Consider the following 20,774-nt stretch of genomic DNA (forward strand, 5'->3'; position numbering starts at 1 on the left):
CTTCCTCTGCAGCTTGCTCAAAGAGTATTTGTGTTTATTTGAAAGGAAAATGTAGTGATCTGGGTACTGGTAAAGAATGAACAAGCACTTCCTTGTGATTTTACCTACATATAAAGAGAATGTGATGAAATAAAAGGTGAGAAGATTGTGTGCGTGCATGTATGTATTGTCACACCTTCATTAGCAGAAAGGATTCTGAAAGCATGAGTGACATTGTAACTACTAAATGAAGTGACTGGATTGAACTGGTTATTCCAGAGGAGAAGTACATTTCAGTGTGCTAAAAGGTTCTGGGTAGGCAGGGAAAACTGCATTAGAAAGGGAGAGGATATAAACGTGTAAACAGAGGAAAAAGAATGATCATCTGTTACCATGTTTGTTTTGGCAGGTATAATTATGTAAGTAGTGGCTAGTAGTATGTTCCTACAGGCAGTGTTCTCAAGCAGGAGAAAGCATTCACATGCTTTGCCAAGAGGATGGGGTTGCCTTCCATCCGTATCTCATCCATGCGCGTGCGGATGTAACGCGTGTTGTTGGACTTGCAGAATGTGTCGTCCGTGATCGAAGTAATATTGTTGTACTGCAAAACAACAATTTTTTAATAAATACCCACACAGATATACACATATGCGAACCATCTTATCCACCGAAGAACTTTCAAACTTGAATTTTATTCTTCTTACCCTCCCATTTTATTGTCAGTTGGATTGATTTGTGTATACTATGGATATGTAGGAACTGAGTCTCTTTGAGCAATGAGCTGCTAAGCAGTTTGGGGTTGTTACTGGTGTTTGAAATGCATTGTTGATTATTGCTGCTCTTTACCAATTTCTATCCTTGATATGCAGAAATCAGTGAGAAACTCTTGCATGGTAATTGGCCAACAACCAACTTCTGAATTGTTTTATTTGGAGGATTATAAGGCAACTGTAACCGTCTTTGGTGTGAACTGCTTTAAAAGACAGTGGGTTTGAAGTATGTAACTAATGAGGCTTTTTGTAACAGAACGTTTAGGAAATAGTTCAAAAATACCTGGAGGTGAAGAATACGCAGACTTTCTGGTAAGTTAAGGGGAACAGATTCCAGTGCATTATGTCCTAGGTAGAGGTAGGCCAAGTTTGTCAGCTTCTAATAGAAAGGAAGAGAGAAGTTAATGCTGATACTACTTACTTGAGGTCAAGTAACTTGTGCCTGTTACAAGACATTAGTGGTTTTCTTCTGATCACGTAGGAAGTGTTTAAAGTGTTCTAACATGAAACATTCTTTTGCTATGAATGTTTAACTCTTTTGTACAAAGAAAATCATAGAACAGGCCTTTTGTGTTTTGGAAATTCCGGTGCCAGGTTATGAAACTTGAGACTACTATAAAGCTATACCCTTGTTTACTTGTATTTGTGGTCCTCAGAACTATATTTGAACATTCAATTTTGAATCAAATTTTTCTTTGTATGTGAGAGAGAAAGGAAGTAGGTGTGATGTTTCATAAAAAGTTGCTTGTTTGGGTTTTTTTTTATACAAAGGACATTAGAGAATGAGTGTGCAAGGGACCGTTACTCCAAAGTGCCTTAAAAACAAAACAAAAGCTGGAAAGCTTCTTCATCATAGTTTTGTTTCTTAGATTACAAAAACACTGAAAAATTCCTTTGGTTGTATACTGGATAGCCCGCTTACTAATTTTATTTACTTCATTTATTGTCTTTTTTACTTACCTTGAAAGCATTTGCTTTGATTCCTCTGCTCTTGATTCTGTTTTGATTTGCATTAAATGTTGTTAGTTTGGGAGGTAGAACAGGAAGTTTTACAAGCCGATTTTCAGCAAGAGAAAGTTCTTCCAATAGCAGAAGCTTTGAGAAAGCTCCATCTTCTATTTCTTCTATCCTATTTCCACTAAAATCAATTCTTCTCAAGGTAGCTTTATGGAAAAGAAATGTAATTATAAATTCAATATTTAATTTTTATGATGTGAAATGTGTATGGTTATGTATGTTAAATGTTCCACTCTCAGCTGCACCATCTTTATTGTGATTTATAAATGTAAATACTGTTAAAACAGGAATGAAATCCAAATTTGGACTTCCTCATAGTCTTAAATAAAAAAAAAAAAAAAAAAGAAAATACTCTGGATCTTTTTTTTCTTCAGAGACAACATGATTTCAGAAATTCAAGGAATTTATCATGTTGTAGAGTGAGATAGCTGGGAGAGATGTCTCTGGAGCATTTGAAAGAAAAGTGATATCTGGTTGTTTAACACTGAATGGGATGCAGAGTTACATATTATTTTTGGTGATCTGCACTTTCTTTGATTGTGTGGGATTATTAAGATTGTATACATGAGCCAAAATGGGTTTCCATATTGCCTTTATAGTTTCTGTGCTAATACAAGCATTGAATTAAAAAAGTAATACACATGATGAAATCTAGCAAAGTATAAAAAATATCTGATAATCTTGGCTTAGTATTAAGAGCCACCAACTTCAAATACACTATCAGGTAAACAGAAATGAAAATTTGAATGTTACTTACTAATGTCAGCAAAATCTGAGACCGCTATCCTTTTGATTTTGTTAAATCGTGCATAGAGATAGGCAGTTTCCTTCGGCAGGGGGGGCACCGCCTCGATGTCGATCTCCTCGCAGTACACCGAGCCGCTTAAACACACGCACAGCAGGCACGTAGGCAAATCTGAAAGCAAAGTATTTTAAGCAGACAGTTAGGAGTTGTTCAAGGAACTTAAGCTTAAATATTCACAACAGAATTTTCTCTAGTATCTTTTCAGGTTTCCCATTATTGGGTTTTAAAAAAAAATTCTGTTGATACCAAGTTCAGAAAAGATGTAATATTCTAAACTGTTACAGGTTTTGCCTTTTTTGTTTTTGTGCATAATTTCCTTGCATATATTCTCTGTTCTTATAAGAGCATGTCTTGAAATGCTATTAATTGTTCTTAATTGTTTCATTCTTTAACTGGCGTAGAGCATTGTGAATATGACAGCTGCAGCTCTGTGACCATGTTCGATGTCATGTTTAGAACCATTCTTTTGAAAAGAGAAATCCATGCAGGAGAAAAATCTTGCAGTGCCCACATCAGACTGGAGCGTTTCTGGCAGGGTCACATATACTGTGTTACTCCTAGCTAGTATTTTACGTAATCCTTTTATAAAACCTCTAGCAATGGTGATTATACATAAGTACTTTAGGCAATGCGTTCCATTTTTTTACTGAGGGCTTTTTATAGCTGTAAAGTAGTGAGAGAAATTCTGTATCTTTTTTAATGCAACTAAAGCCCATCATAGCTTGTCCTGTTCCTCATAGACATTAGTAGAGTATTAGTAATTTCTGCTTCTCTTTGCTCCTGTGTGGCAGAAATAGTAAAATATATGTAGTGAATGTGGCTTTCTGTCCAGTTTTGTCACCATTGCTCCCTGATCTCCTGTGTTTTCTATACCATGAGATTTTTTGTTTAGCTTCGAAACTGGACTGTCTGCAGTAGAGAGCAGTGTCATGCTGGTAGGTGGTTTGTTATCACTTCATGGTCAGACAGGATCTTCTGCAACCAGTGGAGAGTTATACAAGTAGCCAGTCAACACTGGGAAGTCAAGACAATGTATATAATAGTTCTTTTTTTCTATTAGAGATACTGCGTAGGATGGAATTGAGATTTTGAGCTTTAGCTTTGTGAATATTACCACTTGTTAGGATTCAGTTCTGCCCAATTTTCCTTTTCTGATTTAGTGTCTTGTTTGTCATATGCTAGAGTGTGGGAAATGGAAAATGATTGTGAAATAATATTGTGACTTTTTAAAAGGCAAGTGTTTATGCTTGTCTGGGACTAGGAGCTCTGACATTCTTACAGATTTGTTCCGCTTTTGGTGGGCCTTGTTGCCAGATGCTATCTGGCAAGAACTAACCTTCATTAAAACTGTGGTGGAGATTGACACTCCCATGGTCTTGCTGAATAATCAGTTAAATCACTGTGGCTTCTTGGAAGAAATCTGGACAATATACCTCAGAGCCTGTTGAAAACCTAGGCTGGTGAAGAATGGTCCTGATGCATTTTAACCATTGACCTCTCTGATCATCAGTTGTAAGCTGTGAGAATGGCCAATTCTTTGAAGAAATCTATTTAAGTAATTTAAGTGCGACATATTTCATCCTTATTTGGTTAAACTGTGGAACTTATTGGGGTGTGCATTTTGTTTTTCTTGGTTTTATTGCCTGACTTATTTAACTTGGGTACATCTATCTCTACAGCTAATATGACTGGCTAAGTCTGTAGGGATTCTTACAAGCTGTGATTAGTGTATTCAGAGTTTACCTGAAGAGCCTTTAAATTTTTTCAGCCTGCTCCATCAGAACGTAGAAGACTTTCCACAGGAGATATGAAAGATATTCATAAATTAAAAGATTAATTTTATATACTTTATATTTTTTTTTTTATATTAAAATGTATTCTTTTGGCTAGCTTAGATGTAGTATTCATATCACTTAACTTACTTGTATCCTTTGTTGGTGGTACATTGCGCTCGCTGTCATCCCCTTGAAGTCTTAGGGAAGTGTCAAGAGAAACATTTGTTCCATCCTTTGTGTGAAAGCAAATGTTACTTTTTCAAAAAAAATCAAACAGGAGGCAAAAGACAACAGCGTATTATGTAGGTCTGAAATGGCATGTCTTTTAAAAATGAACTTCCTATGATGTTCTGCCTTAGGACATTTAATTTTTATTTAAAATATTGTTACTCATCCAGTGGATAAAAGTATATATTATCCCTTTTGTAAATTAGATATTAACTTGGAAAGGCAAGAAGGGAAGGTGTTGCTAGTGTTCATTAGAAAAGCAAAGTTCTTTATGAAAGAACAGTGGGGAAAAAAAATAGAGGGCAAAATACAGAGTATGTAGTAGGGAAGGAATATATAAGCGGGTGTTTACAAAAATTTGGAGTTTTGAACATACATCATTTTGCACATCATTCAAAATTTCATAAGATTCTTAGGAATAGAAGTTGTAATTCTACCTAAATAATCATCATAAAATAACATTTCTTTGATTTCAAAGTTATTCAGAATTCCCTGTTGAGCTGATCATTGCATCTTTTCAATTGCAGGACAACTTAGTTTATAAACGTGTTCCTTTCAGGTTATTGGCTGAAATTTAGCGTTTAATTTCTGTTAACTGCACTGAGGTCTGTTTTAAGACTTGGGCTGCTAACAGAAAGGGCCTTTTGTGGTGCAGGAAATGGTAGTCAGGGTTTCACTGAATACTGTAGGGATTTTAGAGGATTACATACTCTTTCTAGAATTACAGAATCCATACAGTGGGTTGTAGTATGATATGCATGTATTAAATTTAAGGAGGTTTTCAGGTTGATTGTGGCAATTGTTCTTGGCTAGCATTATTCATTGTCTGTCTTGCAGGAGCGAGTAAGACAGTGTGCTTTTTGGTCTGTGTGGCTATTGAAAACACATGGTGAAAAGTACGTTATCGGGTATGGAAGATGTTTGTCTTGAAACATGCTTAAGGACCAGGCCATGGCAGGGGTACAGTCCCCTCTTGAAGAGAGCTTCTTACACACTCCAAGTGCTTACATGTGAACCAATTTAAAAAAAAAAAAAAAATTAATTTTTCCCCTCCACCCCCACTTCAGGCATGCAGCACAGATAGTTCCTCTACAAGAGCAATGTGAAAGTAACACTGTCAAGTTACTTCCGATACTAACTTTATTTTATTCAATATTTGGTTGCTTGCATATACTTTACTGTGGGAACTTTTGTATTCTGCAAAATAAAACCCTCAGACTTGACATACAGCCTGAGAAATAAATCTCTTGGCCAGCCTCTATTGTTTTGACCCCTTTTTAGCCTGTGAATCATCCATCCCTTGGCTCTTCCCTGCATCTGTCTATCCAGGCTATGGCTCTTTTTTTGCCTCTTGGTTGGGATAGGATGCTGTAGGAAGACTTTTAAACCTAAGTTAGAATGCTGGTTAACAGTTTAGTGGCTGTAGTGTGAAACTTCTGCGTAATGTAAGAGCTTCATCGGTGTAGAGAAGCTGGGGCTATGAGGTGAACAGTTAGACTCAAACAAGCAGCAAATCTTACAGAAGGTTTCTGCAGAAACATTTAGCTTGCATAGGTGTGTTGATGGGGCATGTGAAGATGTGGTCCTTGACTGAGGTATCCATGCCAACAGAGACTTCTGTGTACATGGACTTAAAATATAACAACTGCACCTCTGTTGTTGTAGTTTGTTTGGCTCATAAGGGACATGCTTACATGAAAAGCATGTTTACTTTTAGTGTATCTGTACAAGGTGTAAATGCCTACTACAGTACCCTGCTTGAGGTGTGATCTGTGAAAGAGCATGTGAGTTCTTTGCAAAATACAGTGTACAAGTGATTTCTGCAAGTGGGAAATGTCAACAAAACATAAAATTACTTGCAGAATACTTTTAAATCCACAAAATTAAACAACATATTCTCCTCCTACCCCTGCCTTTTCCCCTCCACTCCCCCAGTAGTATGAATAACTAATACGTTGCATATATTTGCTGTTCAGCTATAAAAATTCCAAGTAGTGGAATATCAGTGCAGAAGATTGTTTGGATTATAACTGCAGAAAGTTTGTTGCTTGCATATGTAGGGAATACACTAAGGGAATATTGACCTGCTTACAGATTAAATTCCACCTGCCTCTTGCACTGCACTCCACAGACATGAATTACCCATACTAAAAAACATTAACATTTTAGGTCTCAATACTCTAACGAGCTTAAGACTTCTGCAAAGTAATTGCTTTGTCTTTGTAAGACAGCAAGGTCTCCAAAGCTGATAATTTAGATTTATTGGAACGAAATAGTCAAGGTATGAGATGGTGTCTAATTGGATGGTTCTGTTGTGCTATGGAAATTAAGTTTTCATGTTTTTAAACTTCTAATATTTTATTCATGACTGGAGTGGCTGTGGTTTTAAATAGTAGTCACTGTAATAAACTTTGCTTGGCTGAGCTTTTCCTTAGTAGCAAAGTTCATTTTGTTGAGTGCAAACACAAATAGATTTCTTCTGATGCTTTCACTAAAAATCTCTTTTTTAACTGTGTTTTCAAGCACACAGTAAGGAGTTAAATTTGTCATGCAAGATAGATTTGACTGGGCATGTCTGAGGAAATTTTTGGCGTGTTTTTCAGTTGCAGCTAACACTTGAAATATTCTGGGAGCTTGAATTTGTGGAATAAATGAATAGAAGATTTGTTTGTGCATCCCATGATTTAAACTGGGAACACTGGAACTTGTGTAGATGTATTTTCTGCACATAAGGAACTAATTTATTATTTTGCAATGAAAACAACATGTCATTGGAGAACTGACCTGATGGAAATAATGACTGAACTGCATTCCTAGAATTATCCTAAGCAGAACTGTTGGCCTTCAGAAGACCTCTAGTTCATAGCACTGCCAGTACGGACTATGATTAGTCTGTGGCACATCTCTTGGCACCATTTCCTTGTAGGTATACTCCTTACTGTTCAATTTACTGAAACAGCATATTCTTATTAGAGTGATTTTAGTCAAGAATGTCATCTGGTCCTGTGCTTAACTAGTTAAAGGTAATATTTCCCGTATTTTTTTGAAAAGGCTAAGTACAAGTGGATAGCCACCTAGTAAGTCACTTAAATGGTCTCTTTTTGGTAAGTTTATGAAAACATTTTACTTTATCACTATGGCAGATGCCCAATTTAAAAAAAGTTAGAAATTTTAAAATGTAAATGTGTAGCTGCTGTTCACAGTGCAACAGTGGAAAGCTAGAACTTAAGTAGCACTGGGAAAATACTGAAAAGTTATATAGAAGTGATTTTTCTACATATGTGCTGCAATATTTATTTCTACTAACTGTCTTTTTGCTGTCATCTGTTTTTCTTGTTTAGCAGACTAAATTATTGTAACAAGGACAGTTAATAGTAACTTCTTTGAATTTATTAATACTTGGTTGCTACTGCTTTGTTTGGATATGTGGTATGTTCCTTGACAGCTAGTCCTGGGGCAATTGTTAGTTTTTCTTCCTGGTGGATATTGTATCTCTTGGTGTCATTGTTTGAAAAGCTTCTGAAAGGACCTAGAGGCAGAGCAAGGTGTGAGGTTTCCAACTGTCCCTGTCAGCTGAGGCTGTTGCCATTCATTTAACTCTCCCCCAGTTTTATGTCTTCTGCTTGAGTGTTTAAATTAACAGGCATGTATGTGGAGTACACAGGAAAGAAAGCTCAGAATTGACCGTTTGGGGGTGCTGGTGAGTGCCATGAGGTAGAATCTTTATTGCTATCTGTAAGACTCACAGAGTGTTAATAATGTAGGTGACTACTGCAGGACTGGATATTCTGTAGTATTTCAGGACTTGCTAAACTGACAGAGTTGCAAAAAACCCCAAACAACCCGCCCCTGAAAAAGCAAGGCAAAACCCATGATAGTTTGTTAAGTCAAAAGAGGAAACTGTCATTTATGCTGGCAGGTTATGTCCAGTAAAAAGTACTGTTTCAAGTATTACTTCAATATATATTGAAAAAAATCCTAAATAAAAACTCTCCTTTTTTTTTTAAACACACTTACCGTGTTAATACAATGTCACTTAAACTGCTGAGCAAGTACATTAGTATATCCCAGTCTTGAAACTCTTACAGCAGTAGGCATGTAACTACAGTAGAGTAAAAAACGATGCTTTAATCTTATTTGTGAAAGCCTGCCTTTTGTTGGTTTCTCAAACTGTAACAAGGGTAGTGTTTCTGTGGTTTTAATTTGAGTGGCTTTCCCTGTGTCTGAAACATTGTATGTTTTGCCATTATTATAAGACTTTTCCATAAAACTTGCATACATGCGTGTAATACCTTATTCGTACAATGCATAGCAGTTAAAAATATTAAACTGATAATATAAATAAAATACCTTTCTTATATCCTTGGATTGCATTTCATAATCTTGTTGGATCAGGTTTCCCATCGTAACATCTGTATCATACTCATAAAACTGGAGTGATTCTTGCTGTATAGGTGGTGCTGAATTTACCAAAGGTACAAACAGAAACAAAAAAATAGTAGTCTGCAGAGTCTTCATTCTTGCACGGAACAGTGTGTCTAGCTTTTACTGAGCTGTTGAAGGGCTGCTCCTGTGTTGAGTGTGGAGAATACTTGCTTTGTGACTGGAAATGAAAATGCAATCCGTCAAAACAATATTTAAAGCCTAGAGGATAGTTGGCAGGGCTTTCTAGCACATAAGGAACATGGAACAACTTTTAACCCTTGGTATCCTTTAATTAGACTCTAGCATTATAAAACCTGTTCTTAACATGAAAAGAAACTGGCAAATATTAAAGAACATTTTCCAACTAATAAGGCAAATATCTTAATTGCATTGCTTGTTTCCCAGTGTGTTATTTTGGTTAACAGCAAGAGGATTTTAGAAAGCATTTTATGAAAAGTTTGGCATGTATGAGCTGAACTGATCAAAATGAGAGAGGTTCAAATGCATTTTCTCAGTTGTCAAAATAATGATTTTCAAATGTACGTGTTCTATACCAATAATCTCTCATTGTCTTTGTTTTTACATTTGAAAGTAAACAAGAGAATAACTTAACACTCCCTGAATATTTTACAGGTTGTACACTTTTTAGGCAGTGGGAGGAGGCTATAAGCATAATCTTTAGAACATTTTAAATACAGACAGTACTTCTTGAAATAAGTATTTACACAGCATTTTTGCCTGTTTACTGTAACTGTTTTCTTTAAGCTTTAGATCAACATGCTTTTAGGAAAAAAGTCCACCTACCGTTTTAGCAGATTCAAAGTTCTTCTGTGATTGTCATAAAAACAGATATCCTTATCTATAGGTCAGTCTAAAGTGGACTGATAACAGAGTACAGTTGTGAATTGCATCCAAATAGTTGAAATGAATGCTCTCTCAAAGTTTGACAACCTTAGAAGTGCTTTCCATGGGGTGAAAAATGCTTTGCCAGCATTCTTTCCCTAGGGTAAGAGGTAATATCCTGGAGAAGGGGGGTTGTACTTGGAATAATGTTTGTGAATGTTAAGTGTGTCTAGCTCATCCTCCTCTCGAAATTACTTGTTAAGATGGTAGCCTTCTGCTTTGTGCTGATGGACTTTGTAATTGCTAAGGCTTTTTCTGTAAATCAGCTCTTCATTGTGCAAACTAGGAGTGTATAACAAGGCATGTGTTATCCATTTTGTTTAAGGGTTTAGCTAAGAGACAAAGCAGCTGCTTTCTGACTGAGACAGAGGTAGAGCCAAAACATACGTATACCATATTAGTCACATTTTATGAGTAATAAAATGTTTCATTACAAGTTGTATATGTTTAGAGAGCTTCACGTAAGTATGAGATGGAAACTTTTCAGTCTGAAGAGCTTGGGAAACAGACTTTTTATAATTGTGTGTGTGTCTGATTTTTTTAAAAAAAACCAAAACCAACAATTCATGCCTAAATGCTTTATTGAATGACTTGTTAGACAATTTATTGAAAAATTGGTTTCACAGTAAATACTTGGTTTGAGTAAAGTTGTGTGTCGGTTCTATAGATAACTTAGTAAACACTGTCCATGTGTAGACTTCTCATCTCAACTGCAAGCAGCAATTTTCTGGATTTCTAATGCCTTCATTCCTCCCCCATCCTTTTCCTTATGTACTTTTAGTAGTCAGTACAAATGGGAGCCAGATGACCAACTTGAAAGCTCATGAAGTAGCTTTTCTAGGTCTTTAAAAAGTGTGTAGCTATAAAATCTATTTGAAATGTATTCAGATTTACATTTTCATACCTTCCTTTCTAGATGGCACTATCAGCTGGAGTAATGTTGCGGATAAACAGAGCACCTCTTTGGTTAAGTTTTCTTTTAAGTGCTACCTTGCTCAGAAACCAGATGTCTGTAGTAGATGTGCAAACTGGAGAATGGCTTCAGCTGTTTGCTCTCTAAACTTTTTTCCAACTTACAGTTACCATTTTCTGAACTCCTTAGGATTTTATGAAAATGTTTTTAATTTAGCTCATATGCAAATTACACAATGTTATAATTTGGACTCTGATCTTGTTCTAGGATAATGATTTTGCTGTAAGTATGCAACTGAAATATAAAGGGAAGAGGGTCAATAACAGTGCAAACTGGACTTGGACTCACCTTGGTTGCTGTTCTGCTGGAACAATAACAATAGATTTGAGGTGCCTGGGTTGTTAAGGTGTGTTCTGCTGGAGCACACAGGAACTTTCAGTCGCAGGTACTGTGTGTGATAAAAGGGGTGGATTTGCTGAGGAAGGGACAAAACAGTTGCAGTGTCAATACCATCTCACCATCCCTCGTGGCTTCAGGCGTGTTTCAGAAGTAATGACAGTGACAGCAGCTCTGCTTTATACTTACCTGTTTGCATCTGCCACCCTCCCTGACAGACATCCAGATTAAGATTTCATTTTCCCCTGGGGCATCCAAGTTTTCCAGTGCTTGAGTGTAATCCAAGGATAAATGCTTCAAAGGGAAAAGTATTAAGTATTGAAGCTGAAAGCATGATATAAATTATTAAATATATTTGTTAAATCCTCGTGAGAATTTACTGTGTAAGTACTGAAATTTTAGGTTTTACACTTGTGTATGCAGAATATCTTGGGAATGGCTTAGGTTTGTTCTGTTATATGACAACATTTAAAAGTGAGGGAAAACTACTGGATAAATGAGGCCTTGAAAATTTAGGAACTTTTAATCCCAGAAAGCTCTTACTTGTTTTGATCTGCAAGAAAAGAGTCTCTGTAATGTTAGAATACTTTAGTGACAGCTTCTGCATAAAACATTGTCAGAAGTCTTTGTTCATCAAGGTCGCAAGATTTCAGTGGTATGCTTACCACAGAAATACTGTGTAATGTACACACTGCTGTTAGGCAAGCACTTATAAGAAACTTCTAAACACTTACTTACAAATACATTTGAAGAGTAATAAGTACCTACTTTGGCATGATATCATCACAGTTTACCTTACAGTATAGTTTACTGTCACTTTAAACTGTTAGTGCCAAATAAAGTAGTGGTCCCGTCCTGTATTTTGTTGACTTGTCATCCCTTGTGCCAGGAAGAAGAGAAATTATCAACAAATAAATTCAGATAAAAATTGTTTTTGTCTGAACATGTAGCAGACACTTGTAGCAGTACAAGGGAAGGGGGAGGGTGAAAGTGGCTACAAACAAGGGAAGGATATAATTGCTTCTTTCAGCAACAGTGCTGCTTTATTCCTGTTCAAAACGACTTCAGATAACCACAATATCCAGAACATCTGAAAATCTGTGGTTCATATGTGTTGGCAATAGGGAAGCTAACAGGAAGCATTCACCCTGGCAAGCAGAGAGTGCTTTCCAGGCACTGTTAGTGCTTACAGTTTTGATAGGTAGATATCTGACTTTAGCTACAAGGACCTATGTACTTAGAAGGTGGCTTCTTTTCTCAAAACCTAAACAAGCTCTGTTACTAATTGAGCTCCAGTTTTTGAATAGGCCTGGATAATGTGGTTATGGTATACTTTCTGATTTCTCAGCTGTGCCTTTTTTGATAACGTTATTTTCACTGAGTGACTTCCCCACAAAATACTTCCACCTGAAATGTCAGGCATTTAAAATGGTTATTTTACTAATTGTGTTGTAATGGAATCCTGGCTTAAATTTGAATGGTAGCGAGTTCTCTAAAACTTGTAAGGATATGAAATGTAGCCGAAAGTGTAAGTGAAGTATAACATTTCTTTACTTCTAGTAGAGGGAATCCAAGTCAGTCTAACAAGGGACACTTGCTCTCTGGCTTATACTTTCATGAAAAAGTTGAGGGGAGAAGGGTTGCATAGATGTAAAATTTGTTTCCCAATATTGCCTTCTATCAGGCTAGCCAATGAAGAGTAAAAGGCTTTTAGGAGAGAAAATGAGAGAAGTTGGATGGATATAGAGAGCAGAGATAGGAAAGCTATGGGGGAGCAAGTAAAAAGTTAATGTTATAGTCCAAACTGTGTTGCTGATTAAATCTTCTTTGGCATCGGGGAAGTAATTTAGTATTCAGTACTGTTCGTATGTCAAGAGCAAGTAATGCAAGAAAAATTAAGCTCAGAATATACTAGAGGAATTATTTGAACTGGCTGATGTCCAGCTCAGTCTATTTATCTTGTACCTGAAGTCATCTCATTCTACCCTGGCTCAGAGCTGTAGTATGACTAGCTCATTTCTGTTCTCACCTTTATACTAACGCTTCAAAAGGCAGATCAAGAAAGAAACCCTAGATTAAATCACGCAGGTGCATGCTACAAAAGGTGCCTTGAGCAGTTCTCATCTGTTGTTTGTTGCCTGAGAAAATGACACCAATTGAAATGGGAGGGTAAATCTCTATTTTGTGTGGATTTCAGCAAAACCCAGGTCTCAGAGGTGCTAGCATGTTAGTTACATTTGTACCATGGTGGTGTTTAGCACTTTTATCCTTTCTAGTTTAGTACAAAAATGGTAGGGGAGAGCTTTTCTGTGCTTCTTTAGCATAGCTTTGAAATGCTGTAATGTGTTTTACCCTGGAACCAAGGGCTGGTTGCTTGTAACTCTGTGTGAGGCAGCTTAGGGCTGGTTCCTGGTAACCCCCTGCAAGGCACTGAACTGATTGCCCTGAAAAGAGCCAGATGACCAGAGCAGCCTTTCGTCTCTGTAATGCTGGTTGGAAATTACTTCTCCAGGATGCCTGTAGCAATTATGTGGAAGCAGGGACCAGCACTGCCTCTAAAAAAGACTTGTGTTTGAGCCATGGGAGGCAGAACCCTAGGAAGAAGAGAGAAGAAGAAATATGGGGTTAGATGGGTGAAAGAGGGCCTTATCTCTGGAGTGCATGGGTTAATAGAGCTCTGAGTACTAGGGAGAGTGCTACAAGTTTGCTGTCAAGATGCTCCTTATGAAAGAAACAAAAGCTTAGAATTTTAAAATTTTTAAATACTCAGGTTTATTCTATATTTAGGGAAACTGAGTCTTTGCAGCTGCTGAAAGACCTTGGATTTCATCTTGTATCATAGTCTCTAAAGGACAACGTTGGCAAGTCTTGCAGTTCCTGGATTTTATTGTTTTTAAGTGTTCTTGGAAGAAAGAAGTATGGATTATTACTTAGCTTACTTATGCCTGATGAACATTGGGAATCATTTATACAGAAAGTTCAAAAGTTACTATCTATCTTTGGGGACAGATATTTCTGTGACAGAATGAGATGGAGACAAATTACGAAAATCTGAAAACTTCTGGGCATTTACACATTTACACAAAATGTTGAGTTGTCTTTTGTATGTGTTTTTATTTTTTACTCCATGTGGAAGGTAACATGTTCAATATTCCTTAGCATATTTTTTGTATCAAGTGTGATTAAATATTTTACAATGTTGACTAGCTGCTTTAGATTGGAACAATTATGATCAAAAAGGTTTTATACAGTGAAGGGTGGTTATTGAGCTGGCCTGGTAACATGCATAAAATAATCTGCAAGCAGTGAAACAGATTTACTGCTAAATAGAACAAAGGCATGAAGTGGTGTTAAAACTGAACTCTGTCTTTTTATTTTCTTCTTTTTTAACCTAAAACCTTAAGTATTCTGATGTTCTCAACGTAATTTTTTTCTTCTAAAATGCAGGCTTTTTCTGCTTGGCTGTTTGTTGGGCCTGATTAGTCTTACCTTCTAGAATCATTTTTGTCTCTGACAGTACTGCTGCCTGTAGGTATGATGAAAACTCTTCCACGACTCCTGCATCCCCCTCTGCTTTCTCATGAGCTCCTGATACGGGGCTGTAAAAACAGTTTTAAGACAGTTTAACATCAGTGCTTATGCTAGGGCTGCATCCATGCTGAGGACAGAAAGCCAGACTACCCAAAAGCGAGGAAGCAGTCTCCTGGTTTGTTCTTGAGCAGTGCCCAGATGCACAGATACTCGACCGAAGTTGATACTACAAAAGAGTTTGTAATATTAAGCAAAGTGTATTTTAATTCAGAAGCCTTGAGGGATGGAGGAGGGTTCAGAGGTGGAATTAAATGTAAAATAAATGATCATCATGTCTTACAGAGGAAACTTAAAACATTCCTAAAGTTTCAGAATGCCCAGAAAAGTATTGGAAATTAAATAGTTATGTGTAAACACCTCCAGTAGTGTTATGAAAAGTTGCAACTATTTCCAAGGCTCAGTGAATTATATTAAGTTTAGGTCACTGTTAGGGCCAACAGCTGCAAGATAGAGACAGCTGAAAAATGAGCTAGTGATTGTATGAACATCCCTCCATATGTTTCTTATTTATATTCAGAATTTTTTAAAGCTGAAGACATTACCTTTATTCCTTGCATTTCTGGAAAAGAACCAGATTTCTTCTATCAGTTACTGTGCTATAAATGAATAAAGCACATTTTAAAAATCATGCACAATATTAAACAGCAATCAAACTTTGATTAGGAAATGCAAATGGTAAGTAGAGTAATAGTGCTGTCTATTTACCCAGACCTCTCTACCGAACATACGTTTTCTTGAACCTTGTCTATATGTCATGAATCAAAAGCCAACCTGCTTCAGTTTATTAAAGTTTCTTAGAATTCCTTCCTGAATAGACATCTTTCTAACAATTTTATCATTTTTTGAGGGCCATTACTATGTCTGCAGGGACATAATAGTCAAGGCTCCCGGACTCATTGGCCTGATGTATTTTACTTCTATGTTACTGTCATCTGTTCCTTATATTATTCATAGCATCTACTTTATTCTCTGTCCTTATCACTAATCTTCATATTTATCTATTTTTTTTTCATTGTGTTGTGCTCTATAATAGAGGAAGGTTGTGGTTTTTTCCTCCTTTCTGTAGATGGTGAATTTATGCAATGGATTACGAGATTATGGTATGATTTATTTTCCTTTAAGACTAGTTAAGTTGTTAGATATGTAAATTTTAGACAAAACTGTTAAAAACGTTGTATGATAAATGTGTATATTTGTGAAGTTCCATAATTTCCTGTAGTGTATACACAATTTGGTTTATAGCTGAAAAATTTCTAGTGTTGCAGTAGTATTGGCAACTGATTATGAAATCTCTTTCAGTGTATAGATTTTATTAAAAAATAGGACATTCTGCTTTGGTGTTTTTCTGATAGGAAATTCCTATGTTTATTGCTTGTAATGATCAAGTTGGGAAACAAAGGAGGAAATAGATGCATATTGTAACAGTGGAATGTGAATGTGTAACAAGAAGTCAAAAAACATGAAGTGTAAACCATCTGTCTTCTATATAAAAGAGTTTCTTTCCTAATCCACATAATTTATTATCAGAATACTGAAGTAAATATCTCAGAAAGTAAGCCCTGTAAGTATTGAATACCACAACAACAAAAATGGACAAAGGAAAAATATATTTCCACTGTTTTGAGGCTGAAGGAAGAATAGTAGACAGTTTGATTAAACTACTGCTATTTCTTTCTATTTTTATTTTTATAATAAGCTTTTGTGGTATAGATTTTGTGGGAAAAAAAGAAATCTGCTTTTTTGTTTTGTTTTGTTGTAGTTTTGAGAGCCTTGGTTTAGTGGTTTAAAGTTTTCCAGGAATCTCAAAGGTGTCTCCACTATAGGTTTACATGGGTAACAATGTTTTGCAGTGTGCTAATGAACCATGCTAATTATTATGCATTCTCAATAATGCTGATAATATTTAGCTTAGCGTTCAAGAAGGTTCCATCCTTGTTTACAAAGATAAGATATAGAAAACATGGTTTGTTTTTTTTTCAGAATAGTTTGTCTAAAGCTGAAAGTAGACCGGAGATTTATTTTTCTCAGTTGCTGTGTTTCTGGTTGTGTTTCTGTTAATGTTTTAATTAGGATCAGGAGTGCATTTTCTAAATTTATCTCCTGATAACTCCAACTTACTGCACCTTGATTCACACAGCAGTGCTTTTTGCAGTATGTGGACTGTGAGTTTTGGATGTAACCAGCCAGATGATGTATGTATTGAAGGGTGCACCTGATTGTGCTGCAGCCACCAATGGATTTTAATCATGGCTAGGGCTAGCCTGATGTCGAGCTCTTCTCCCTTAAAAAACAGAGTGGGTCTCCTGGCCTCATCACAAGGATTTTGTGCTGCTGATACACTGCAGTGTTTCAGCTTAATTGCTAATGCAGAAACAGTGCTGTAAACCAGAGCAGGCTTTGTTTCTGTACTTACAGACTCCGCTGTAAATAAACGAATGATGTGGTTTGATACTTGTACAGTTTGGCTATTACTGTTAAAATAGGTAGCATTTTAATGCATGTTAGTTCTTAGTTTGTGGATCTATCTCCTGCTTAAAAAGACCATATAATATTCTGATATTTATTATCAGACCAAACATGAAGCGAATACGTTTTGATACCAAAATCTATGTGGTTATGTAGCGGTGTCATTAGGTCTGTAAACACTGCAACAAGGACCATTGCAGATATGCCATTCCCAAATTTAATGAGCTAGAGTATGCCTTGGCATAAAACTGTAGTTCATAGTGCTTAAAAAATTATTTACATTCAAATATATCAAGGCAATGAGCATACATTAGTAGTGAAGAGCAATACCAGCATGTTTTTACAGTAAGGATAGTGAGAATTTAGAGCTGGCTGTGGAATTCAAAAAAAAGGTTAGTGTACAATATCCTGTCTCAACAATGTCAAAAAGACTGAGAATAGGGCAAGCATGTCTCATATTTGTCTTGGCCTGTCTCCAACTATTCTTCTATTCTCCAGCAATTTTCAGGTCAGCACTTTTCTACCTACTGTGGTTTGTCTGTTTAACAACATACAATGCATCTCTTCCAAAAAATGCCATTTCTCATCCACTCTTCCCTTGAAACCAGGTATAAAATGACTGCTGCATCCACTGTGGTGTTAGGCATGCAGTTTGAGTTGACAATCTGTTGCTTACAAACTCAGTCTTTATGTGAAGCTAGGACTGTCTTTTCTGTGGCTATCACTTTTCATCGTGCAATGTAGGATTTCATTGCCTTTTTTAGCACACTGAGGTGCTCTTGTAGTCATTCTTCACTGATACTTGGCAATCTTTGTTGTCATCTCATTTCTCAGCCCAATTTGTCTATCTTTTGCAAGAATATGAAATTGCATCAATTCAGTGCAGACCCTTTGCAAAACTCCCACTGACAGGCTCCCTCCACAGCAAGAACTGTCCACTTATTCTTAAGCTGTTTCTTATATTTTACTTGAGTTTATGCTGTCACCTCTGTGGCAGCTTAATTTCCTTAAAATCCTTTCAGAAATTTGTAGGCTGTTTGGACCAGCACCTCCCTTTTCCACATCCTTCACAATTCCTTCAAAGAAATCCAAGACACTTGCAAGGCAAAAACATCATGGCTTTTACAGAAGCCATGCCCATTCTTACTGGAGCAAATGGTATTTATCTAGGTATCCATTAGTTATGTACTTTATTATAACTTCTCATTTCTCTCATACTGACATAAGGCTAGCAAGTCCTCAGTTCCCTTGACCACCCTAAAATCTTTTTCAAACAATAGCATTGTTTGCTATAGATGAGATACAAGAATATTAACTGAATGAAAAGTGAGGGATGATGGTTCTACTTGTAATACAATTCTCATGTTCCATCTGAATGAGTTTAATGTAACGATAGCTCTAAAGTTTTAAATAATCATCAGTTTGACTTGTATGCATTTCTAAGTATAAAGAGTTGCTACAAGATGTGTAATGTCTTTAATTCTACCTTAAAGCTAAGCTTTGCTTCATATATCTTTTAAAAATAGGAAGTTTGTGATAAGATACACTTGTACTACAGCTGAATAGTGTGTTGGGTTTTTTTTTAAAGCAGAGCAAGCTTTTAAAAACCCCTATATTTAGAGTTGCATTTTGCTCACTGTTCACTTATACTTAAAACCTGACACAAAAGTTATAAAGGTTCCCCAAGGTGAATATGCTACATGTTTATATTAATAAAACCATGAGGTTATAAATATTTATATCTACACTTGTGTGTATATAATGTACATGAATTGTGGATGAAAATATTTAAGTAATGAATACATATATTCCTCCTTCATGGAGCCAGAGGTACTTAAGTTTGATAAATGCTAAACATTTTTTTAAATGAGGAAGATAAGTTCTGCAGAGATGAATTTGTGGGGTGACCATAAAATAATTTTCCATTAATATTAGATCTTTCTCCTTTTTCTTTCCTACTTTATGAGAAAGATTTCTTCAGTTAGTTGACCTAAGACCCCCAACTTAAATATATAATAAATTTGTATCCACACATTTTCACAAACAGTTGTTCTTAAAGACTGTCTGTCTTCTTAAAGATTAGAGGCATGGGCTTATGATGAATTTCCGTTAAAGGGTATCATTAGATATATTCATTTTGTTAATATTTTAGAAGTTGCATCAGAAACCAAAACATACTAAGATGGGTTTCAAAAAATAAGTGAAATTGTAAGAGAAAAAACCAACCAGCCAACCAAACAGACTTTTTAGAAATGCTGATATAAACTTGCTCACATAGTTTTATATAGCTTTTTTAGTTTTCCTACACTTAAAATGTTATGTAAACTTGGTAGCATGACACACAGCTCTATTTTGTGTGTTCATTTGTTGTTCTTGTTGAAAATGGTGATTCCTCCTCATTGCTAACAAAGATTTATCAGGAAAAAAGTGCTGAAAAATAAGAATTCAAATAAAACAGTAAAATGAATGCCCTATGATATGATCTTACTGTGTGGTATTTTGGATCTGTTTCTAGGCAGAATACATAATAAAAAAAATCAAACAGCTCAAACAGTATATAGTAGTTTTAGATTGCTTAAAGCAATATTTGTTTTACTTTGAAGCAGAATATTGCTAGTTGCTATTAGTTATGCAGAGGGTTAGTCTAAATTAATAATTTTTTTTAAAAGTTGAATGCTACCATTTGTATCTGTTCTAAATGATGAACAATTCTAATAAAAAGATTGTTAAATTTTTAGATGCCTTCTAAAATAATATGGACTAAAGCACAAGTAAAATGTAAATACCGGTGGTTCGGTTGTATTAGTGCACACCCTTTTCTTGAGATCCTAAGAGCTTTGACAAAAGGTCACTTATTGCCTTTATTAATCAACTAAAATCTCCTTTGAAAGAGTCGTGGTAGTTTAGGTACAAGCTGAGAAATAAAAATTATAACACACATTGGCAGGATGCTGCAAACATAAGATGAGGAAGATCTGAAACTCAGTTTGTGATTTTTCTGTCCAGTTACAAACTGGAAGAGCAAATGTCTGTATTTCTGGAAGATGTGGAGGAACCTTGTGGAAGTACTTTTGTGATCTAACCCTCCTGTTCTTTTCTCTAATGTGTCTATTTATTTTCTACTGCTGTCAGTAGCGGATGTATAACTGGATGGATTTTTTGCCGTATCCACTTGTTCCTATTGAGGCATTGATTTGTACAATAGTAATTGTACAAGTTGCTTATCTTTAGAACATAGAAGTTTTTTCAGGTCATTTTTCTTCATCATAGGCTGCCCACCCAATGGTAAGTCTATCATCAACCCAAGCTATATATCTGACTGTTTTCTATTATTAGTAGTATTATGATTTTACTACATCGATAATAGAACATTTACCTACACTAAAATTCTATCTCCACTTTGTAGATATATCTTAAATATCCCAAACTATCCAACTGTTCTAAAATGAATGTGAATACCTCACAACTGAGGAAGTTTCCATGTATACTGATTAATAATGATTACT

At 35.9% G+C, this 20,774-nt stretch overlaps 1 protein-coding gene across 1 annotated transcript; it reads right to left on the reverse strand.

Annotated features, from left to right (window-relative positions):
• Positions 1–409: 409 nt before the first annotated feature.
• Positions 410–9,092, reverse strand: OGN (osteoglycin). Its single transcript, XM_008944318.1, is given in 7 exon segments — positions 410–580; positions 1,033–1,128; positions 1,710–1,912; positions 2,524–2,682; positions 4,494–4,543; positions 5,252–5,289; positions 8,925–9,092. Coding segments are annotated over 7 exon segments (885 nt in total).
• Between the last annotated feature and the right edge of the window lie 11,682 nt (positions 9,093–20,774).

The sequence above is a fragment of the Merops nubicus genome, unplaced genomic scaffold (assembly GCF_000691845.1).
Source record: "Merops nubicus isolate BGI_N331 unplaced genomic scaffold, ASM69184v1 scaffold12407, whole genome shotgun sequence".
In the NCBI taxonomy this organism is placed as follows: Eukaryota; Metazoa; Chordata; class Aves; order Coraciiformes; family Meropidae; genus Merops; species Merops nubicus.